Source organism: Hypomesus transpacificus, chromosome 10 (genome assembly GCF_021917145.1).
Source record: "Hypomesus transpacificus isolate Combined female chromosome 10, fHypTra1, whole genome shotgun sequence".
In the NCBI taxonomy this organism is placed as follows: Eukaryota; Metazoa; Chordata; class Actinopteri; order Osmeriformes; family Osmeridae; genus Hypomesus; species Hypomesus transpacificus.
Window position 1 is genome coordinate 7,362,878 of NC_061069.1, and position 23,100 is coordinate 7,385,977.

At 47.6% G+C, this 23,100-nt stretch overlaps 1 protein-coding gene across 3 annotated transcripts; it reads left to right on the forward strand.

Moving 5' to 3' along the window:
• Positions 1-1,397: 1,397 nt before the first annotated feature.
• LOC124472488 (rho GTPase-activating protein 29-like) lies at positions 1,398-22,621 on the forward strand. 3 transcript variants are annotated; one of them, XM_047027359.1, is made up of 22 exons: positions 1,398-1,590; positions 1,939-2,322; positions 9,820-9,963; positions 13,066-13,162; positions 13,378-13,450; positions 13,752-13,812; positions 14,550-14,699; positions 14,956-15,020; positions 15,111-15,221; positions 15,318-15,398; positions 15,617-15,778; positions 16,010-16,147; positions 16,349-16,524; positions 17,385-17,557; positions 18,092-18,220; positions 18,323-18,421; positions 18,984-19,147; positions 19,367-19,555; positions 19,662-19,799; positions 19,921-20,153; positions 20,258-20,558; positions 20,679-22,621. In XM_047027359.1, exons 2-22 carry the CDS (start codon positions 2,046-2,048, stop codon positions 21,828-21,830), a joined length of 4,113 nt encoding a protein of 1,370 aa, XP_046883315.1. In that variant the 5' UTR covers positions 1,398-1,590; positions 1,939-2,045; the 3' UTR covers positions 21,831-22,621. The 3 variants fall into 3 exon arrangements, with proteins under 3 accessions (XP_046883315.1, XP_046883317.1, XP_046883316.1); XM_047027361.1 differs by lacking the exons at positions 1,398-1,590; positions 1,939-2,322; positions 9,820-9,963 and adding an exon at positions 11,767-12,120; XM_047027360.1 differs by lacking the exons at positions 1,398-1,590; positions 1,939-2,322; positions 9,820-9,963 and adding an exon at positions 12,137-12,631.
• The last annotated feature ends 479 nt before the right edge of the window (positions 22,622-23,100 follow it).

Below are 23,100 nucleotides of genomic sequence, written 5' to 3' on the forward strand. Positions count from 1 at the left end.
CAAGCCAAACTGGAGGCAAATTATTTAATTTTTTTCATTATTTTATGTCGAAATGCTTATCCAAACTACGTCAATCGCGACACTATACTCCGTTGAATTACTAAGAGGACACATGCCGAATATGACATCAAGTCTCTCCCCCACCCGCCACCTACGGTCTTCTTCCGACAACCGTCTGGTGGTCCCACCGCTAAAGAGCGCCCGGTCCCAACACAAGCTCTTCTCCTGTCTGGCCCCCCAATGGTGGAATCAACTCCCCACCTCCACCAGGGACACTGACTGTCTCCCCACCTTCAAGAAAAGGCTCAAGACGCACTTGTTCCGGGAGTACAACGGCACTTAGGAATGATTGGCTGGACCTGATGTTTGTTTCCCCCAAGATCACAATGACTCTTATTGAGAGACTTGTTGCTCTTATTGGTTTGTTGTAACTGTCTTAAAATGATTGTACTCGCTGTGAAGTACATTACTGTTGCTTGCTTTTCCACAGGTACACTTTTGAGGTTCTTGCTGTTTAATTGTAACTTGTCTAACTTCGCTCTTATTGTTCTACCCTTTGGGACTTAATTGGTTTCACAATGTATGCTTCATGTTTGGCTACCCGTTGGCTACATGTTTGGGGCTATGTCGTTGTTATGATCACATTACTGTTGCTTGCTTTTCCACAGGTACACTTTTGAGGTTCTTGCTGTTTAATTGTAACTTGTCTAACTTCGCTCTTATTGTTCTACCCTTTGGGACTTAATTGGTTTCACAATGTATGCTTCATGTTTGGCTACCCGTTGGCTACATGTTTGGGGCTATGTCGTTGTTATGATCAATGACCTATGCACTTTTGTAAAACTCTCTCTTGGAATATCTTTGAAATAAAAATCTTTGGATAAAAGCGTCTGCTAAATGCATACATGTAAATGTAAATATGAACTTTGCAGACTGCACGGTTCTTCAGCTGATCGTGGGAAACTAAACCCATTCTCATACTCACACACACACACACACACACACACACACACACACACACACACACACACACACACACACACACACACACACACACACACACACACACATTAATGGAGAGAAATTGGCCCTGTATTGGATGTAGGCCTACAAGTCTGCACTAGGTGGCAGTATCGATTCTTCTAATCTGTGATCGCAGCAAGGTTTGTATGGGTTACAATGTGGTATAATGTTAGATAGTAGCATACTGTAGTTGACAATAATCAATGAGATATCAAGTCAACGCACTTTTACAGAACAGTTGTTCCTGACAGAGTTTATACAGATTGACAATGTTGCGTTACATCCACATTCTTGCATCTAAATTCGAATCCATCTAGTGAGTAGAGTGAGATAGCCAGTCAAAAGTTGTCGGCATGGTCACGTGACAGAAGACCGTCGGGTATAGTAAACGGTGATTGTGCCGAGAGGATCGTAGAGAACTTCTCTATGTCGAGCGAGTAAAGTGACATGTTATTTTAGACAACCAAGCCCATTCTGTTGCCATACTATGTATATTTGAAACACGCAGGATATATAATGATCGCTTTTCTCATAATGTCGTTGCAATGTCAATAAACTACAAAGCAGGTGAGTTTTTATTTGTTTTCCTCTTTGAGATAGATGTTTGTTCGAGAGACATGGTATGCCAACTAGGCAGTCTCAACGCTGGGGATTTGTCCGTTCGAATACATAGGCAATCTTTATTTTGTATCGAAAATGTTTAGTTTAGTTTTTTTTTTACTTGAACAATTACATACGTTCGGCAATTTAGGGGCACACAGTAAAGTCAGTCTGTCGTTATGTTATCTTTTATGTCATTCAGAAAAAAATGTGGTGTCAGAAAAGTTGTTAACAGCTTTGTTTAACTTTTGTATTACACTTTAACGCTAAACCCATCAATATAGTTTGAACTTTTAATTGAACTTTTAATGACAGAGCCAGCCATCCTGGGACAGCTGCAGGAGAGTGATCTCAGGGGCTAGCACGACCTGGTGCACTCTGGGTAGTGTGTCCGGGTCTGGCTGCAGCACTTTGCCGTTGGTATGTTACGGAAGAGCAGCAGCAGTGGAGGGATTAAGCGGCCCCAGGGTCCGTCACACCTCTCTAACCCCCACACTGGGTCTCTGTCGGCTGGGTCCACTAAGACCTGGGACATGGGTCGCAGCTCCAGGAACTCCAACCCCCTCATTAGTATGGGGCTGGAGCAACATGTCTTGGGTGCCCCGGGGGTGGACCCGGACTATGTCATGCAGCTGGTAAACGATGTGCGCAAGTTTGCAGATGTCTTGCTCAACCTCAAAGAAGCATTTCATTCAAAAGGTGAGTTCGGTATCTCTTCAAATATGGTGATTGTTGATCTTTTTGAAAGATCGGTGGGTAAATGTGGAAAATGCAAGATGATGGACAGTGCCCACTACGTGCAAGCCCTCCAAAAATCTGCTTGTGTGAGTGCGTAGACTGAGCGTGAACCCAAGCCGTGTTCCTGTGTTTATGCCATGCCAGCCAGACTACAACCTGTTGAGTGTCCGTTTAGAGAGGGTTGACGGCCTCTGCTGACACCTCCACACACACTCTGTCCTCTAGGTCACTGGCATGTACCCCCCCCCCCCCCCCCACCCCACACACACACACACACACACTGCCCCAGCACTGTGAATGAGAGAAGGTTGTTATTCCACTTGCTCTGAGTGGAGGAGTGTGCATGTCCCTCGTTGTAGGAGTGCTTTGGAAGAACCCCAACTTGTGTTGTGCTTTGTGTTACACTGAGCTGCCACAGAAAACCTTGACAAAGAAGGATGGCTTCATCCAAAATCCATATGGGATCATCATATGTGGCCTCTATGGTGCCCTTTGGCTGTTTGTTTTCTGAAAAACATGGTGTTATTGTTTTACTATCTGTAGGCCGAGGCCTAATCATTATTCAAGCTAGAGCATGTCAAAATCGAGGCTATACCTCATTTTCATACATTTCTTATCTATCTTTGTGGTATTAGAGCAGACATTTCAGTTTTCTGTACTTCACTTTTTCCATATTTCCCGCACCTCTCAAATTGGTAGGTTTAAACTAAAGCCAGGTGTCTCAGAGCGCATTGAGTCTCCACTCTAGGTAACGGACTGATGGAAATAGGTATGACGGAGCTTGTTGAGATGTTTTTGTACATCCCTGAGTCAGACCGAGGTGGTCATTCCCTTCTGTCACTTACAGGTCTAGACAGCACATTTTGTTCTAGATAGTTATGTCCTGATTGATGGTTAAGCCAAACAAATGAGATCCTTTTTAATGTGTCATTGGAGTCGACCTTGTCCACTTTTTGTGTGTGAACGGGTGGGACCGTAATTGGATTGGATTAATGGCCTCTTTGTTATGGTCTGTGTTGGTCACATAGGTTAGGTTGGGCCAGAAAAAGCATGGCAAACAATGAACTGTGTTGACCTACAGTAGCTCTCTGTGAAAGGCTAACACACACGGAACAGACGATGCCCACGAGCATAGCATAAATCCTAATGACAAACTGTGTCTTTATTCTGTGTTGTACATGTTTGCATACTGAGGTACTGTTCAAAAGCCATACTCTTCAATCGGAATTCCTTTCTAGCCATGTGGAGCCTGTTCATACTCTGCTGTTCCAATGAGTGATGAGCAGCATGTGTCAGCGTTCTCGGTCCTGAGGCCAAACAAGCAGAAAGCAGCATGGTTCCATGTGGCTGGAGAAGAAATGCGAGGGGCAGGGACAGTGGGAGGATGAGGGGAGGAAGGCACATGGCAGCTCTTGTGTTATTCTTTTCATATTTTCAACAGGTTTGTCACTGGAGGACGGTGTGAAAGTTGCACTCGGCAGTTCACTAAAAGACAGGCGTTTCCTAAGGATCCATAGCAAAGTTTCGATTCCAGTAAAAGCAAGATGTTTTTTTTTCTTTTTTTTTGCGGAAGGCAGGGTTTTCTATTCTCCTCACAACTCTTGTGGGGGAATGTGCATTAGCTGAGGTGGTGCTTATTCCCCCCCCTTCCCTGCAGCCTGTAACTGGCCTACACACACACACACACACAGGCGTAGGCTCACTGGGGGATCGTATCAGTGACTGCAAAATACGCTTGAGTCTGACTCACCACATCCATTCTTCCCACAGGGCTTCACCTACGAGTTCCACAGGTCAGATCAGTGGGTAGATTGTCTCAGTTATCGGCCTTCTCAGCCACACTGTAGGGATGGTACACCATCCTGACCATTTGGCGCTGGTCTATTCATTAATGCAACTCCAGAAGAGGAATGTGGGTCTAGTGACCGATCAGATGACCTTTTGTCCCCAGTCACACTTAGTTCCAAGCTAGTCTCCTTCTTGTCCCACAAGCACGCGGCATTGTTGACCCCCTGGCCTTTCTCGACCACATCTCTCTCACAGTTGAAGATCACACAATTGATACTTCCATTCCCTAGAACTCCATCAACGCAAATACCTTTAGTGATTTGACCTTTTTCTTTCAGGACTCGTCTACCCAATACAAACAGCCTTACTCGTAGTTGGGAACCATTTTCTTCCGGCATCCCCGGTGTGGCGTAATGGAGTCATAGAGTGTTCAGAAGGGGTATTTTATCCACTGTAGCAACGTGGAGCTCTGTGGCTTTGAAAAGACATCGAATGGTTTTGATGGGGATGAAAAGAGTCTTCCACACAGACAGGCTGCCCTCCCCCTCCCATCCCCCCTCTCTCCTGCATGCTCTACATTCCTTTCGAACAAATGTTCACTTGTAGTTGTAGCACCTTCAAATGACTGATGGTAGGTGTGAGACGCCTACCACTCCTGGCATTTTCATTTTTGTCGTATGTTCATCATTCAATATGCTTTGTTTTGGTTTATTTGGTCTCAGTAACATTTTGTCATAACCTTTCTAACGTACTGCGTTTCAGAGAATGGTTACCCGAACCCCTCTAGGGTGAAGGGTTTTAGAACAGAGTGGACTCTAACTGACTTGTATTAGAATACTAACTCTGTCATACTGGGACAATATAAGCTAAGCCACTGTCATACTGTAGTTGTGTGTTTGAGTTAATTCCAATGGACAATATTTTAGGTTTTTCTAGCCCTATTCCTGTTTCAATATGTTTTCTGTGATTTGACTTTATTCTTAACAGAATTGAATATCCTCCCCATCCATTATTCATCACGTTTAGAGAACTGCTTACGTACTGTTTAAACAATATAGTAAAATATGATGTGATTAAGCCAAGTGAATTCCTTGCCTATGTCAGTGTGATTGAGAAATGCATTGATTTATATCCACATTCCAACAGTAGGTCAGTGATCTGTCTGCTCCTACACTCAGGGACACAAAGCGTAGCTAGCTCATATCAGGTAGAACCAACAGGGCTTCGCACCAACACTATCATTTACATTGCGGGGCTAGGCAAATATCTCACTCAGTGGTTTGTACATATTTGCACAAAATATATAGGGCATAGTTGACACAACAACATGTCTAGTTAGTGTTGGCTCAAATTACTAGGCCTATGCCTAGTTTTGATCTTTCACAATGTTGACAAAAGAACCTGAAAATGCCCGACCGCGTTAAAGCAATGTCACGTTCAAGACGCTCGTGTCCTCAGTTCATTTGAAATATCTTGAATTCTTTACCCCAGCCTGTGTCATCGTGACACTGATAAGATCTGGCACTTCTCCAGTTCAGTTGTATTGTTCTTTCTCACACTTTGGTCTGAAGATGACTTCATTCTTCACAGCCTTTATTAGAAGGGCAAGCCCTGCCGTAACTGTTTGTTATGACATGTTTTTGGGCTACATCCCATTCCTCACCCCCCTCCAGAAACCCCACTGCCCGCTTAAGTGACCACCCTACAAATAGCTGCAGGTGGTGCTTTTAACTGAAAGAAAAGGCCTAGGCCTCACGTATAATAGTTTAATGGCTTGCTTCTCTGAAGAGAAAGACAGGAAAGATTTGTGGGGCAGTAACTTTCCCTGTGATGCCGAGGGATGTTTCAGAGCCAGCCTGTGGTCGGGCGTGTTTCCTGAGGTGGGGATTTACGATTATGGGCCCAGAATCTTGGCTCTGGAGATTGGTCACAGCAAGGGGGCGGATAGGCCTATAGAGAGCAAGCTTCGGGACCCGTCCCTGGAAGTGACTGTAAACCTGTAGAAGGGAGAGCCTGTGTGCACAGATGCTGATCTCCTCAATATGATGACTCGGGAATTGTAATCGTCTAGATACTGTCTGAGCCAGATCTCTCAATCTGTTCTCCTCAATTTGTTATTACTGGCTATAGCCTACACACTTTGGTTCTGACTTAACCACGTAATGTGTAACAATTAAAGGCCTCTACTCTATCAGCATCGCCCTCTTTTGTTTATGAAATCGTTGGTACTTTTGTCAGATTCAGGTCTGATTTGTGCCGGAGGTGGTGTTCTGACATTCATGTATTGGAGGGGGAAACCTTTGGACTGTTTAATAGTCCAGCACAGGGAGCTGGTAGTTAGCTGGTTTGGAGCAGGTACTTATTGACGGTCCTTGTCATGTGTGGAGGACTCTCTGTCTCAGTTTCCAACATGTCAAACATGAGCGCACCAAGGCGCCACCCTGCTAAGCTGCATTTGTTCGGATAGGAGAGGAAATGACTGTTTGGAGATGGGATCCTGACCAAACAATTCCACCTGTTATAGATCAGGTTGACAGATGTCAATGCCTACTAGAGATGGCTTATAGTGAATATTCCTTTCACAAGTCATCCGTTTTTGTTGTTGCTGTTGCTACGTGTCACTGACCAGAAATGAGGTGGATGGATACAGGTCTGGAGGCAATCAGATCCCTCCCAACTCAGCCGCTGAGCGTGGGAGTGAGGGGCTTCTCCTCCCAAAGGGATCCAGTCAGGGAAGCAGCAGCAGCCTGCTTCATGCAGAAGGGATGTCTCATCCGGTGTCAGCAAAGCCCCGCGGCTCTTTTTCAGGAAGTGTGTCGCCACGCATTACTGGTAAGTCTAGTTTCATGTCAACTGGGTACGTGTTCCGACAAGCCAGTTGATTGCCTGTTGTTCTACCGCCTGCAGCCCCCTGGCATCCCATCTGAGGGGAGCGTTGACTTTAGCCTCTCCTTAAGCAGAGCGTAACGGGACAATAGGCTCTCGCCTCAAGTGTAGGACCTGTAGAGATAAGATTGGCCTCGTCCCTTTCTGGTACAGTACAGTTCAGCTCTTTGTTGGACCCTCGTTGAGAGAGTCCAGTGGTTCAAGGCGCTGAGGGAAGGGGCGGGGCCAGGGGCCATGGTGTGATCTTGGGGGGGAAACAAACACGGAGCAGACTGAGCGTGAAGCGTGGCTAGGAGGCCCGACCGTCCCTCCCCGCAGAGAGAGACAAGGGGGCCTTTAGCTGTGGTGGAGTTGGCAGGGGGTCTTCCTTTAAACAATATGTTGTAGCCTAACCCTCATCTGAGGTGACCCCACAACGGCTAGGCCCCCATCGTCGTGGACACATTTCCAGTGATCTTTTGATGCCATTGTTGTGACAGTACCAATTTACAGTAGGGCCTTGGATAGCATGTTATTAAGGGCGGGGTGACAATGAGTCTAGTCACTACTGATATGACTGTTCCCCCTGCTGTCTTGTGCGGATTGGTGATTATAATCATATGAAACATTGTGCCTCTGTTTTCTTCTGGACCATATTCCCTCTCTCTTGTGCTGTTCAAATTCCCACCCAGTATTTGAATCTCTAACTTATCTTACCTAATTGTCTCAGTATTTATTTTCTTTCTCCGCATACAATACTCTGTCTAGGTGAAAGGGGTAGGGATACGGCATACAGTAAGGAATCACACCTTACAAGTCGTAAGACCTGTCTGTTCTTCTCTCAGAACTAGTTGTTTTCCAACACCCTCTGAATCCTCTTCAGTCTTACCGAAACAATAGCTTGAATAAAACGTGTCTTCATTTCGAAAGGGGAAATGGGTGATTCCACACTGCAGCTGTGATAGGAATTCTTTATGTGACCGTCACTAGTCATGACCCACTGTTGTCATTCAAAATGCCATTCGGATGTGGGTCCATCATTAAGTCCTATATGCTAATGTGAACCTACACAGCTCGTTGATGTGAAAGGCTTCAAACACTTGTGGGCAAGCCCTAAGTATCCAGCTGGACATACATTAAAAGGCAGGGTAAAACAGGGGTTTGTGCTTAATGAGGGCCTATTGTTGGGTGTTCATAAGGAGGCAGACATCAAAGTGTGAGTGGCAGGGTCATGGACCTTGCCCCCAGGGGCAGCCCTCCAGGCTAGACCCCTGCTCCATGGGCCCTGCCTGTGGAAGCCTCTAATCCTGGAGCGGCCCTGGGTCACATGTGCACCTACCTCAGGCAGGCCTCAGATCTTAATGGGAGATCATCCAACGACGTGTTTTTACAATGAAAGGATATAGAATAGACAATTAAAGGGGAAATGGAGGTCTCCCAGGAACGTGTCCACAATACGAGAAGGTTGAGTTGCAGACATGATATCAGAACGGTGAGCACTACAAACTGGTCGAGTTTGATATTGAATTAAAATGATATACAATAGGTTCCTCTGTTGGTGGGTGAACTTTGAGGAGGTAGTGTTTCTGCTCTTAAAAATGACATGGGGAGAAGGGGTGTGGTGATGTTTGGGTGGATGGTTTTGGAATACATACACACAAACACACACACACACACACACACACACATACACACAGGCTGGCTTTTATTTTCACTCCCCCTGCAATTCCCTTAACTTTCCAATAAATCCAGCCTCTCATCTCATCCTCTTGGCACAGCTTTACAGTCTTAAAAAATAGATGACCGTTGTTTTATCGTGCTTCCAAAACAGTGGGTGAGACATGAACTCACCTATTGTCTAGCGCCAAGCCGTAGCCCTACTACTGATTACTCCCCGCCAAGAGAAAAGCCAGCCTCCTTCCTCTTTTAGACCTGTTTCTCCTCACTCTGTATCAGCTAGCTGGCGAGACTGCAGGGGAGGCATACCTCTCATAGCAAACTGAGAGAGACAGAGCATGCTCTGTCACGTGACCCAGGCAAGTTAACCGCAAGGATTTTATGAACACATTGGTGTGCTTCTCTTTTTGCAGTTAGCTTCTTTTTTTTGTCACCGGTCAAAAGAAGAACTGGAACAGGTTCCCCGTGTTCCTTAGTTGCATGGTTAAATAACTGTGCTTCCTAGTTTATTTGATGAAAGACTTGGTCCCTTCCTGAATTTGTATTTGTATGTTCGCTATTTCAACTTTACTAGAAACTTCTGACCATACCAAAGTGTATCTTTATTCTGCAATTGAACCCATGCCAATGTAGCATGCCGATGGTGGGCATTACAGTCTAAGTATAGTCTCTCGCTCAGTAGTTGTCTGTTGTTGTAGGCATATCCTTTTTGTTGTTGACATATTCAGTGGTGACTAAATGGGAACACGGCAGTTGCATCAGATGCTGGGCCTTGATGTTTAGGTCAACCACAACTGCTTTTATTTCCTCCAGTGCTGCTTGCATAACCTCTTCTCAGAGATGCAAGATACCTGCATCTGACAACTACTTCAATCTGTGATCTGTCTGTCTGGGTTAAGTAAAGGAATGTGAAGTATTCTTGAAGCCAGGGGACACTAATAAGTGTCTACGTGGGTCACGTCATAGCTCGGATTCAACTTCCAGATTAGTAAAAATGTGGACTGGTGGCCGAATTCCTAACCTTTTGAGCTGTAGCATCTTTTTGCCAGTTTCTTCTCTTGGTTTATTTTTTAGCGTGGCCATGAGATTGATATGACTTGACACTTTGACCTCTTCATCTGCTTTCAGAAACCCAGGAAGGTCTACACCAGCTGGTCAAAGAGCGCCTAGGTGAGCTGCTCCGAGTCCTCAAGGTTGTCATCAGCAAACACCAGACCCTGAACTCTGTGGACATCCTCGGGGCGGCTGGCACTGTCATAGCTAAGGTCAAAGGTCAGTCAGAGGATTACTTTCTATTGGTTGTTGTTCAACTTTGTTTTGCTCCTGCAGTTGGTCGATGTTTCGGAGACTGTTCGGCGAGTGAAACGGATGGTCCTTCTACTAGAGTTGGCACCTCATCTTGTTGCTCCAAGGGCTCAGTGTGAGATGTGATTATTATCTGGTTCAACAAAGGAATCCATTCCAGTCTCCTGAATGAATATAAACTAGAAGAATCCCAACTCGCAAGCTCATCTGCCAGAAATGTGATCCGCTGTGGGGGTTATTCCTCACTTGGCCTGGGAACAAGAATCTCCAGAGTGTGGGCCTAACATTGCTGTATAATTTGCATTCCATATGTCCGCTATGGGGCCTTATGGCTTCACGTTTCCCCAGCTTGATTCACGTTCAACAATCAGTCAGAAGTGTGGACCGCCTGGTTCTTCACCTCTGTATCTTGTCAAGCCGTTTAGGAGTCAGTATGAAGTTTACCATGTGAGAGGTGTTAAAACAATTCTGAGAATGCAAAGAAGAGACCAAAACTCTATTGTGAGTGACGAGGCTCCTCTGTTGAATGGACACAGATCCAGCCAGTGATGCAACTGGCAAGACAAGATTTTTTCTCTGTCCATATCTTGTCATTCCAACCTACATCAATACAATGGCATTCTTGGCCACTAGGGGGTGGGTTATCACCCCACACTTCCATCCTGCGCCTGTCCCCAGAATGACAGAAAACCAGTATTTCAGTATGACACCTGGAGACTTGGCAAGGTGCCAGGCATTACACAATGAAAACCAAGCTGTTGGGGGTCAGATGGCTGAGCGGTTAGGGAGTCAGGCTATTAATCATAAGGTTGCCGGTTTGATTCCCTGTTGTGACAAATGATGTTGTGTCCTTGGGCAAGGTACTTTACCCTACTTGCCTCAGGGAGAATGTCCCTGTACTTACTGTAACCCTAACCCTGGATAAGAGCGTCTGCTAAATGACTAAATGTAAATATTTTTAGAACATGTAAGCAGCCATTCTTTATATGTAGATGTTATCTACTGAAACTCCATTCCAAAGGGTGTACCTACAAGCTTTACCATGTTTAGCCCACAGCTTTAGACAACCATGTGTGCTGAATATTCAGAGATGTTTACCTCAGAGTGCTGCAAGACGTGAAGCTAAAGGCTATTGTTTTCTGTAAATAGTCTTCTCTGTCTCTTTCTATCCCTCCACATCTGATCCCCACAGACTCTGGCAGGCCCAAATCAGACACAGGTTTCTTTCCTGGTCACGTTCCATGAACGTCCCCACCCCCGATCCCACCCCGCACCCCACCCCCTTGTCTTAAAATCTCCAGGGTAGTGCAATAAAAGTGTCAACTTTCTCAAGTTATTGAAATTCTTTCCTCTCACGCCCCCTTCATCGGGGGGAGATGCTGGCATCTGTCAGTGTGTATTTATTTACTGCAATCAATCTGCTCCTGGCTCTCCCTTTCAAGAACCCCTTTCTTTGCCTACTCTGCTAGCTTTTTGTTCGTTCAAAGAAAAACACTAGTTTAAAGTTACCGGATACCTGTCACGTATGATCAGGCTTCACAATATCAAACCACACACACCTGTCACTGAAGTAGATCAAGACAGAGTGACAGACTGCACAACTGCCACACATGTTGGGGACTCACTCAGAACATTTATTGTCCCACAGAGGACTCGGTGTGAGTAAACAATGGCTTCTGTGCTTGAATGGTGCTTGAATGATGCAGTTCCCATATTTGGGTTGTGACAAGGGGGGTGGGGGGAGTTGGGGGGGTGGGGGGGCAGAGCTGGGATCATTGTTGTGGAAGCACAGGATGTCCTGAGGAAGAAGCCAGCTCTCCTGCAGCCAGGCCTTAGAGTGGCTCTCTAGCATTCAGGAATAGGGAGGCGTGCGGTGGGAGCCTCGTCTCTATCTCTCCTCACTCTCACTCCTGGGGTCCAGCTGGGGGTCCCGACAGGCAGGGCGTGTCCTCCCCCGTCTCCTCCGTCTACGCTCAGGTGACTGGACATTCACGAGTCCATTGAAGTTGAAGATTGCGTTGGGTGTCATCTCGTGTCAAGAAGACAAATTGGAAGTTTAAAAAGATGTTCAGTGGGAGTGATTTGGAGTTGGGGGCAGCCTAGCTGCAGTTTCCACATATGCAGGTTGGTGTCAAGAGGCAATGCCGCAGACAGTTGGGGGGATAGGTGGAGTCGATGGAGGGTGAATCTTGAAGTGTCTGTCTGAACGTTGACTCTGTTGACTTGGTTGTCGAGGAGCTCAAGCTGTGTGAGTGTTTCCTGTGGCAAGGAGACAGGAAGCCCTCTGCAAAGTCGGATTTCTTTGCCTGTCTAGAGTTCCTCTGATTGCCTTTCGCAAATGTCCTCTAGCCGACTAAACCATTTCCTGTGAAAGAAAGCTCCTGTACAGAAATTGGGCCTGTCATTTCGAAGAATCGTCAAAGCATTTGGACTTGACTTGAAATTCTTTGTGAAAGATAACCTTTCGTCTTAGCCCACTGAGCTTGTGACCTGAGTGGAACCAAACGGATGATCTAGAGAATTGAATTGCCACTGGATTAAAGAAGAATGTGTTTAACGTCATTCTCTCCAAGTCCTTTTCTGGATTAAAATGAGGCAGAAGAGAAAGGTGTAATATCAATGCCAGTAATACTCGGTGAGCCAGTTTTTTGTGGCATTTGGCAATGGTATAAGGTCCCTTCATGAGGAACATGCCTATCGATACCACTTTGACCATCAGCTTTCCGTTTGTATTGGCTATTTAGTGTCAGCACTTTTTACATTTCGTCTAACTTTACTTTATCGAAACCTTGTTTTCACTGTTGAACTGCAAGAAGTGTTTCCTCAATATACTTACATATTCTCGAGGACAAACAAGGAAGTTGTGAAGTTATGTAAAAAAAAAACGTGCAGTATTTAAAATCAATGGAGAGTGGTAAATAAATTACACTAATGTGTGTTTTATTGAAAATGACATTCCCTGATATTATTTTGAGTTCTTTAGAGACACACAGAGAATTGTTCTAGAACTGTTGTTGTTGAGTGCTTGCTCTTTCTGAATGGGGTTTGTGGTTTTATCACTCTGAACAGGCGTTAACTTCAAGGAAGTAAACCAAGAAAGCAAGAACGCTATATTCGGCGAGATATACACATCCATTGACACTTTAGCATTCACGTTTGGCAATGTGTGAGTATAATCCTACTGTACCTTTCAACACTGTTGACTTTTAGCTCTCTGGTGAAACAATTAGTGTAGTTGACCAGACCAACAATGCCAGCCTATTTTTGGAATAACACGATATGTCAATGTCTGTATCTGTAAGAGCAGTGTTGGTACTGTTCAGATGCTGACAGCTATTCATCAGATGTTGAGGCTAGCGTGTATGTGTTTGATCCCTTCAGAGTGTCTGACTTCCTTATGGGAGATGTGGACAGTGGCCCAGGTTTGGGGCTCCCCCACACCAGGAGGACCAGGGTGAGACTGCACAAACACACACACACCTCTTTAGTTCTTTAATTGGCCAGTGTGGGGGGAGGGGCCGGGCGGGGGGGGGGGGGGCTCTCTGATCATATTAGACAAAGCCTCTACTTTCAAGGAAAACCCTCAAAGTCCTCCTTTCCCCTTGTGGGTGGGTGGTGTTCAGACTCGATGCTGTGAGAGCTTTTTAATCTTCTCTCCTTGTAACATTAAGCACATGTTCAGAATCCACTCTGTAATTATTCGTTTGGGGGGTTCCGTGCTGTCTGTTGTAATGTGCTTCTCATCTTTTTCCCAGTCTTTTGAGAATCTCTCTGCTAGTTCTGGAGGGTACGCGCCAGACAAACATGACCTTGCAGGTGAGTGACAGCACCGCAAGCCACTAGGAACACAAAACATTGGAATGGAATGAATGTAATGATTACAAATGGCAGTTATTCAAATAGTTCAACAGCTAGTAGCCCAGGGCTTTAGTGTCAGCTAACCAGCTCACAAATCATTTATCTCTGTGGCCCCTCACATGCCTCAAGTGGTCCCTCCCTTAACCGCCTTCAGACCCCTGTTATTTCTGCTGCAGTTTTCATACTATGTGGTCTTTTTTTTCTCCTCTGCCTCCGAATGGCTGACATTCTTTGCCTGTTTAGAAGTCGTTCCGTGGGAGATGGGAAACATGTGCGTGTATGTTGAATCAGATGGCAGGCAGCTGGGAGAGGTGCGTGGCAGGCTGCTGGATGGGTTTAGGACAGGGCCGTGCACGCAAAGGCTCCAAACCATGAGATGTTTACCTCCTCAGGCATACCTCCTGAGAGGCACCCCTTCCTGACAGCCACAATCTGATGAGATTCTCACTCCTATAGCCAGGACTGGCAAACCGACACTGTTGACTGGTTTCCTGGGAGCCTAGCTAGCTGACTGCATGGCACTTTCATATCCTCTTAGGCACACTCCTTCTCTCTGTTCCTCATTTGAAACGACTGCTCCGTATCAGAGAGCACTCAAACATGTGGACGATTCGGCCTGTTTTCTACACGGTAACCGGCTGACCTGGTGTTTGGCTAACTGCCGTCCATGTGCTCCCCTGTTCTCCCACGGCCAGGTCCAGAAGGGGTGCTGTCTCTGGAGGAGGAGGTGGACCTGACCCTGCTGAAGAACGACAGTGGGGTGGAGTCAGCGCTGCTCTATGCCAAGGCCTGGTCCAAGTACACCAAAGACCTGCTAGCCTGGGTGGAGAAACGGCTGGCTCTGGGTGAGCTACAAGCTCACACATGATTAACCCCAGCAAACAGAGATACTGTGCCACTAAACCCTTATGCATAAAAGTGATTGTAGAACAACACTAGACATGGTATACAGACTTATTGTATATTTGTCTTATACATCATTTATTCATTCATATAGAGTACAGTTATTCAGCTATCTTTGTCATGGACGTTGTATATATGTTATATGAACTACTTTAAAAGCTACCTAAAATACATTGATACCTATACTTATTTTTACAGACACTGAATGTGCAAAAAGTTATGCAAAAATGGCAGAATCTGTGAAGTCACTTGCAAGTCAACAGGTAGGGGTTTCGTAATATATTGGTACACACTGCTTCATCTGAAATGAAAAGAAGGTGTCACTCATCTCTTTCCTCTCTTGTGGCGCAAAGGTGTTCATGCCATTCACAGACATATATATATCTACCTTCAAAAACGACATTGAGTACAGCCAGCTGCTCCTACAAACCGCTACAGCTCTGCAGACCAATAAGTTTATACAGGTATGACTGAAACAACCAGAGAAAAGGCTTTATATTTGGAATGATTCTTCGTTTCGAATGTTCTATTAAAGCACTGCTCCTTGCTCTGGTCTTCAGCCTCTACTGGCCCGCAAGAATGAACTGGACAAACTGAGGAAGGACATTAAGGAACAATGGCAGCGAGAGCAGAAGAAAATGGTGAGAAAATCCAGTACGGTACTACAGCACTACATGCTGGGACTGAGTGCGTATCTGAACCTATTTCAGATTTCCGATGTGTTCTCTTTGGACTGCTTGTGTAGAAACGAGGTCATGGTCGTTTCCCCTCAGCTCCGGCAGTGTGAGACAGCCGTCTCACTCTGCAACAGTCTAACCCCTGGGCATGTGTGTGTCTGTGTGTTCTCTGTGCGGAGCAGCAGGAGGCGGACGTGTGCGTGCGGAAAGCCCGCGTGCTGCAGGCCCAGCGGACAGAGGAGCTCCAGAAGGCTCAGCCCTCCAGCAGCAGCAGCCAGGCCCAGGAGGAGCAGCCCAGCGCTGGGAACAAGCAGCAGGAGAAGAGGAGGAGGCTGGAGGAGAAGGTGGGCGTCTGGGAACGACACAGAGGGCCTGGGGGGGGGAGGAGGGGGGGGGGGGAGTCTGATAAAAGCATGAGTGAGGCAGCACCCATGTCTATATAAATAGACAAGGAAAATGGAAAGGGGATGTGTATGTCTGTTGGTGTGTTTGTGTGCTGAGCATAACAGCAAACACAGCCCCGCTAGATGTGTGTGTGTGTGTTCTTTTTTCCATGGCCTCTCTCCTGCGTCCAGTCTGAGGAGGCCCGGGAGCAGTACAGGGCCTGTGTGGCGGAGGCAAGCGCCAGGAGGAGGGAGCTGGCCAACGCCAAGACGGACATCCTCACCCAGATCAGGGAGCTCATCTTTCAGTGTGATCTCACTCTCAAAGCTGTGAGTGTCCAAAATAGGAGACTCTGGCCATTGTTCCTGCACCTGATACTGGTCTCTCCTGACATGAGTCATGGGCCAAGGCTAAGAAACCCCGTCATGTGACGCGTGGGGTAACAGAATGTTAGTCTGTGCCATCACAGGAAAGCCCTGTCAGCCCATTGGTGAATCATCGCCCCCCCCTTCCTGTGTCTCGGTGTCCAGGTGACTGTGAACTGGTTCCAGATGCAGCAGGCCCAGGCTGCGGTCCTCCCTGCCCACTACCAGGCCCTGAGCGAGAGCGCCAAGTTGTACGAGCCCGGACAGCGATACGCTCAGTTCGTCCGCAACCTGCCCAGAGAGCCCCTGCACCTGGAGGCTCTCTCCTCAGAAAGCCTCAGGTCAGCTTCCTGCCACAGCCTGCCTCTGTCCCCCTCACCTGACTACCACTTCAGAAGGACTGACAATGAATGTGTATGTTTTCGTAAACATAGACATTTCAGATTTGTGAACGATATATAGAACCCAGAGGCCAAGTTGTTGAAGGCAAGCTTTAACAATGACCCGCTGTTTTTCATAAACGAAGGTCCGGTTGCGTTTTCACGAGACATTTTGATGCTATCTGAAAGGTTTCAATTATACTTTGATTGGTTGTTTATTTGTTTTTATAGTGACACTATCTCAGCAGGTTTAGAAATTCCCAGTGAATTCCCTGTCTTCACTACACTAGACCTGCTGACTTCTCCAAGAGGGCAACAATGAGTCAGAGTGTGGGAGGAAGAGAGAGAGAGAGGTCGAGTGTGAGAGAAACAGAGAGACAGTTGGAGAGAGCGAGCGAGGGAATGAGTAGGGGAGCGAAAGAGAATGCGTGTTGAATTTGAGCCCTTCCTCAGGAAATATCTGTGGTGCAAGCTGAATGCAGTTGAGGAGATTGTGAGCGTGAGATTCTGGCTTGGGTTATAACTGTCCCATATGACTGGTGCTCTCCCTATCAAACCAAGCCAACTATCAGTTGACCACACACACTCCTCAACACAGCACAATGGTGTTAGCCAACACGATGGGCCTCACATTGAACCACATATCTTTCTGTGATAATATGTTGGCCTCTAGCCTGTGGTCACGACAGACAGCCTGAACCATTACTTCATATCATATTTTTCCCAATTTGTGGTCTTCGTACACGTCAAGTATTTTCGATCATCCCAAATAGTTGCTTAGCTTTTTGTGTATTCACACCATGTTTCCCGGCCTCCCTCAGGTTCCCATTCAACAAGCGCTCAGTGGGCAGCAGCCACTCCTCTCATGGGAACCTGTCGCAGGTGTCGGTCACCTCCTGCGACGTCCTGAGCGGAGACGAGGTGGACAGCCCCCCCCACGCCCCGCCAGGGAGGATCCGAGAGAGGAGGTCCAACAGCAGCACGGACATCCAAGGTTACACAGAGACGTTCCATGAAGCTCCACTGTCTAACTGCAACTTCTTCTCCCGTCATTCAGGGCCTTTCAGCCCACTTCCCCTGTGAAGTATTAACGTTCCGCTCAGCAACACCACAAATACTCGAGGCTTTGATAATGACTCGAATTAAAATTCTATAATTGTCAGCGCTGGCGGAGGCCAAGCTAAGTGAACTCTAAACACGTCTGCCAAGACATGTGGTGGCATGATTACAGCGTAACCTGGTTGTGACACATGTACTCTCGGGTCAACAGACAGGTTCACAGGTTGATGACTCAACACAGCTCCAGACTCATCCAATGATATTCTGCCCTGCACTTTGCAGTGGCTTAAATAATTGTAGCTTAGTTACTTGTTTTTCCAACAAAATTAAGGGTTTGGTCTTCTGTAGTTGTCTTTGATCTTATTGTATTTAATTGTAAAATACTGTTTAATTTTACACATCAATACTAGTCCTAGTGAGTACTAGATATACAATAATGAGTATGTGTTATGTGTTTCCTGTGCTGCAGCTCTGAGAGGGCAGGCCCCTTTACGAGCCTGGGCCTCAGGTAGTCAGGCTGGGGGGATGTGCAGTGACTCTGAGAGCGCCGGAGGCAGCAGTGAGTCTCGCTCCATAGACTCCCCCACCGCCAGCCCAGGTAGGCAGGACGCTCCGGCAGCACCGGCTGCGCTGCGTGGGCCGCGCACTCACAGACGCCAGCCTGATGAGGGGGCCGTGGGTGTGCTCTCTCTCTCCACAGGAGATTTCAAGAGGAGGCTCCCTCGGACGCCCTCCACCGGGACCATGTCCTCCGCTGACGACCTGGACGAGAGGGAGCCCCCGTCGCCCTCTGACAATGGTGAGCGGACCGCTGTCTGGATGTGTGAGAGCGGGCTGGGAAGCTCGTGTGTGGGTGAGGGGGGGGGCGGGGGGGTGGGGGACTTTCACCGTGACTGAATGTTTTTACTCCCTGCACAGCTGCACAAATGGGGTTCATGTTGGTTTTGGCTCGGGGCCTCAGCCTGTAGTTCCTGTCTCTAAGCTGACCTCTCCCAGTTTGAGAATGTGTTATTTTTATTTTCTCCTTGTTATTCAAGGCATCAGGAGCTTGTGGTGTTAAAACCAATCCAATTTGCACTAATTCCAAGGCACATTAATATATAGATGCGTGTGAAACAACATGATCTGGAAAGGCCCTCACTTCCCACCTAAGCCCATCATCAATCTTTGTGACAAACAAAGAACAAAACACACATATATAGTTTTCTTTTCTCTCTTACGTTAGTATGTTCATCGAGGTTTGATTCACTGAGATGTAACCTGATACTCTTCGACAGAAAATACCCAGTAAAGTCAACCAAAACGCAGCGATCCACAGCAGATTCTCGAGTGTCGTGTGTCTCTCTCTCCCTGCCTCCCAGGTCTAGGTGAGATGGTGACTGAGACGGCCAGCTCCCCAGGACCCTTCAGGAATGCCCAGATGTCCAAGGCAGCCCACACGCACAAGCTGAGGAAGCTGAGAGCTCCGTCCAAGTGCAGGGAGTGTGACAGCCTGGTGGTGTTCCACGGAGCAGAGTGTGAAGAGGTATACATGCCCTGTGGGACATGAGGAACACATCAGCCACACCAGGGTGTCTTAGGGTGACATGATGCAGCGTTGCTTTGAAATGACTGTTCAGTCTCTGTCTCTGTCTCTCTCTCTCTCTCTCTCTCTCTCTCTCTCTCTCTCTCTCTCTCTCTCTCTCTGTGTCTCTCTCTCTCTCTCTCTGTCTCTCTCTCTCTCTCTGTGTCTCTCTCTGTCCAGTGTTCCTTGGCTGTTCATAAGAAGTGTCTGGAGACCCTGGCCATCCAGTGTGGCCATAAGAAGCTGCAGGGCAGACTACATCTGTTTGGTATTGACTTTGACCAGGCAGCCAAGAACAGCCCTGATGGAATCCCCTTCATCATCAAGAAGTGCACCTCCGAAATCGAGAGCAGGGCCCTGAACATCAAGGTAAAGCCGCCCCTAGAGAACCAAGTTTCCGTGTTCAAGTGCGTCAGAGAATATGAACGGTACAGGACTCACAGGACATGGTGGATGGTGTTTCTCTGTACTAAAGGGGATCTACCGCGTTAACGGGGCCAAGTCCCGCGTGGAGAAGCTCTGTCAGGCGTTTGAGAACGGCAAGGAGCTGGTGGAGCTGTCTGACCTCTCACCCCACGACATCAGCAACGTGCTCAAGCTCTACCTGAGACAGGTGGGCTTAAAGCAGATTTCACACACACACACACACACACAAAGTCATTGCGATGCAGTAGTAATGAAGAATATGTTTTTACAACCTGAAACCCGATTGGCTTCCTCCCCTGTGTTACCAGCTACCAGAGCCCCTGATCCTGTACCGCTACTACAACGACTTCATTGGGCTGGCCAAGGAGACCCAGAGGGTGATGGTGGAGGATGCGGAGGCAGCCAGGCGAGCAGAGCCGGGGGACAAGCCCAGCATCAGCATCCAGCTCAACAGGGTCATCTTCAAGATCCGAGACCTGCTGCGTCAGCTGCCCCAAGGACACTACAAGACCCTGCGCTTCATGGTGGCACACCTGCACAGGTGAGACTCTCACACACACACACACACACACACATAGACCCTGACACAAAGCCGAACTCTATAAACCATTTGGGTACTTGAAGCAACAACTGTCTCTCCCACAGGGTGACGGAGCAGGCGGAGGAGAACAAGATGACAGCCAGTAACCTGGGCATCATCTTCGGGCCCACGCTGGTGAAGCCCCGGCAGGCAGACGCCGAGGTGTCCCTGTCCTCCCTGGTGGACTACCCCTACCAGGCCCTGATGGTGGAGCTGCTCATACGATACTTCCAGACCATCTTCGACGTGTCCCCCGGCGCCACCTCGCACCCGCCCGGGGCGGAGCATGCCTCCCCCAGACTCACCCCCCAGGAGAAGGAGCAGAGGCTCAGCAGACATTCCACCTCCCTGCTCGACATCAAAGAAGTGAGGGGGCGAGGGGGGTGTTTTGAATCCATTTCAATATTTTCCGAGCGGCCTGAAAAGTGTAACGCGATCGCCATGATCGTCGTCGCGTTGATTTGGAATGCTTGTGTTTCTCCGCAGAGCGCCAAGGTCTACAAGCGGCACTCGTCCGTGATCCCCTCGTCGCACATCCAGGACGAGGTGAGGGGGCCCCTGCCTGGCCCGGGGAGGAGAGAGGCCGCCACCCTGGACAGGCTCAACGGCGTCCAGTCCTCCGCGGCCCCCGATGTCCAGAGGTCCACTCTGGTGTTTGGGCGACCCAGCCTCAACCCCCTCCCCTCCTCCTCCTCCACCGCCCCCCGCGTCCAACTCCGTGCCCAGCGTTCACGGCTCGTCTCTCGGCCAATCAGCATGCCCCTGGAGCGCCTTCCCGCCCCGGCCCAGGTCAGCGAGAGGAACAGCCGCAACGTGTCGGAGTGTGACTCTTCCTCCTTCTCCACCTCCACCATCCAGGAGTGTCCGGAGCTGGAGAAGCCTCGCCCCAGTGGCTCCTCCAGGGTCAGCACCTACTACATCACCCCCTTCATCGACACACAGGCCATACAGAGGAGGACCTGGGAGAGGAAGTACAAACACTACGACGTCACTCCCAGGACCGCCATGATTGTAAACAACTTGCCATCAGCGAAGCCCGGGGCCCTATCTGGGAAGACTTTGCCAACGTCATCCTCATTCTCTGGACCTGGTGCTTCCTCTTCCTCTGCAGGCCTCACCCCCTACCCCAACCCCCAAGGCCCCTACGCAGCGTCGGTCAAGCCCGCAAGGATGGCCAGAACAGATAAGTACGACACTGAGAACTCTGCCAGTGAGGCGAGCCCCTTGGTGAAAGCCCCCATCTCGTTCCGGGCTCCCCGGACTCTGCAGCCGCCTCCAGGCACCTTCTACCAGCCCCCTGCCTCCTCAAGCAGCTGGGCGAGGCAGCAGGGGGGCTCCGGGGCCCCCACCGTCACCTCCTCCTCCTCTAACCCCACTCCAAACACCCCCACTCCCACTCCCCCTCAGACCCGTCTTCAGACACACAACTCCCCGGACAGCTCCGCTGGCCCTGAGGTCACGACCTCCGCTAGCTTGTCGTCTCCCGAGTCTCCGCCCCCCCAGTCTCCGCCCCCCCAGTCTCCGCCCCCCGGCAGCCCTGAGGAGCTGCTGGGCTCGAGCGAAGCCAAGCCCCTGTTCCAGAGACTGCGAACACGCCGTCTGCAGGAACTGGAACACAGGGAGGCCCACTTTGTCTGAAGCTTCCAATCATTGGGACTATTTGTATATGAACTGTGTTTCTGTGCCATGTTGTAAATGTCTGAAAAATATTATTTTTCCTGAACCGTTTTATCATCAGAGATGGTGGGTAAAATTGAGAGCAGGCATGTGTATATGAACCGTGAAAGTGTTACATCTGTAAATATACGTGTGTGTGTATATATATATATATCTATATATATATATATATATATATATCTATATATATACATTAACTTACTATGTGCTGCATGTTAAAGTCTCATAATTATTTTACACATGCGTTCAACAGACCTATTATCCCAATTCTTTCTGCCAGTCATCCCTTACCACCCTGGATTTCAGATGATAACACTGTCAAATATAGATGTTTTAAAGTTTTATTTGTACATTTATACAGTGCATGTAACTGTGTAATTTCTTGTTCCATATTAAATATTTTACTGTTACCACACAATGCACTTATTCAATGCAGGTTCAAAACGACTAACATTGGCTTCAATGTTTGAAATGGTTTAAATGGCATAACAGAATTTTTAAAAGTATTTTTTACAGTTTTATAAACATGATCAAAAATCTATCATTCATGCTTTTTTGTACCAGTCTTTCCAGAATAAAGGGGGATTGGTACTTTAGGTTCTGTATGTAAACTCATGTATCTGTTTACGTTTTATATACTTTAGTTCCAAACTGCACATTATGACATTGATTTGTTAATGAAGTTATTGTGACTAAAAAGAAACAATATGCAAAACATCTTGCTGCATATTAAAAGTATAGTTGAAACTCAACTTACGTTCATTGTGAATTTATTTTTCTGTTTAGCTTAAATACATGTTTTTAACACTGATACATTTACTTTCAAACATGTAGATTTTTATTGGAATGGTAATGTCATGAGTAAATGATCCATCAAGATTAAACTGTCTGGATGTCTGCAGTTGTAGCATTTACTAGAAAAGTAGCCCACACTTAATAATACAAATGTGTCAGACAGAAACAATTGTTGAGTGGGACTGTCCCTGCTCCCATGATGCACCTGGGTCCCAGCAGGTTGAAGTGATTATATTCCCCTGACCAGCCTCTTCTCAGTCTCCCAGCCTAATGAGATATGTCAGCTGTCCAGCTCATCAGAGCTGCTCACACAGTGACTCACCTCAGGCAGACAGAACCAGAAAAACACTCTCTAAAACACCCATGTTCACAACAAAACCAACTTCCACCTCCCTGGAATGACTACAAATACACACACCCAGACACCAAAACCCAT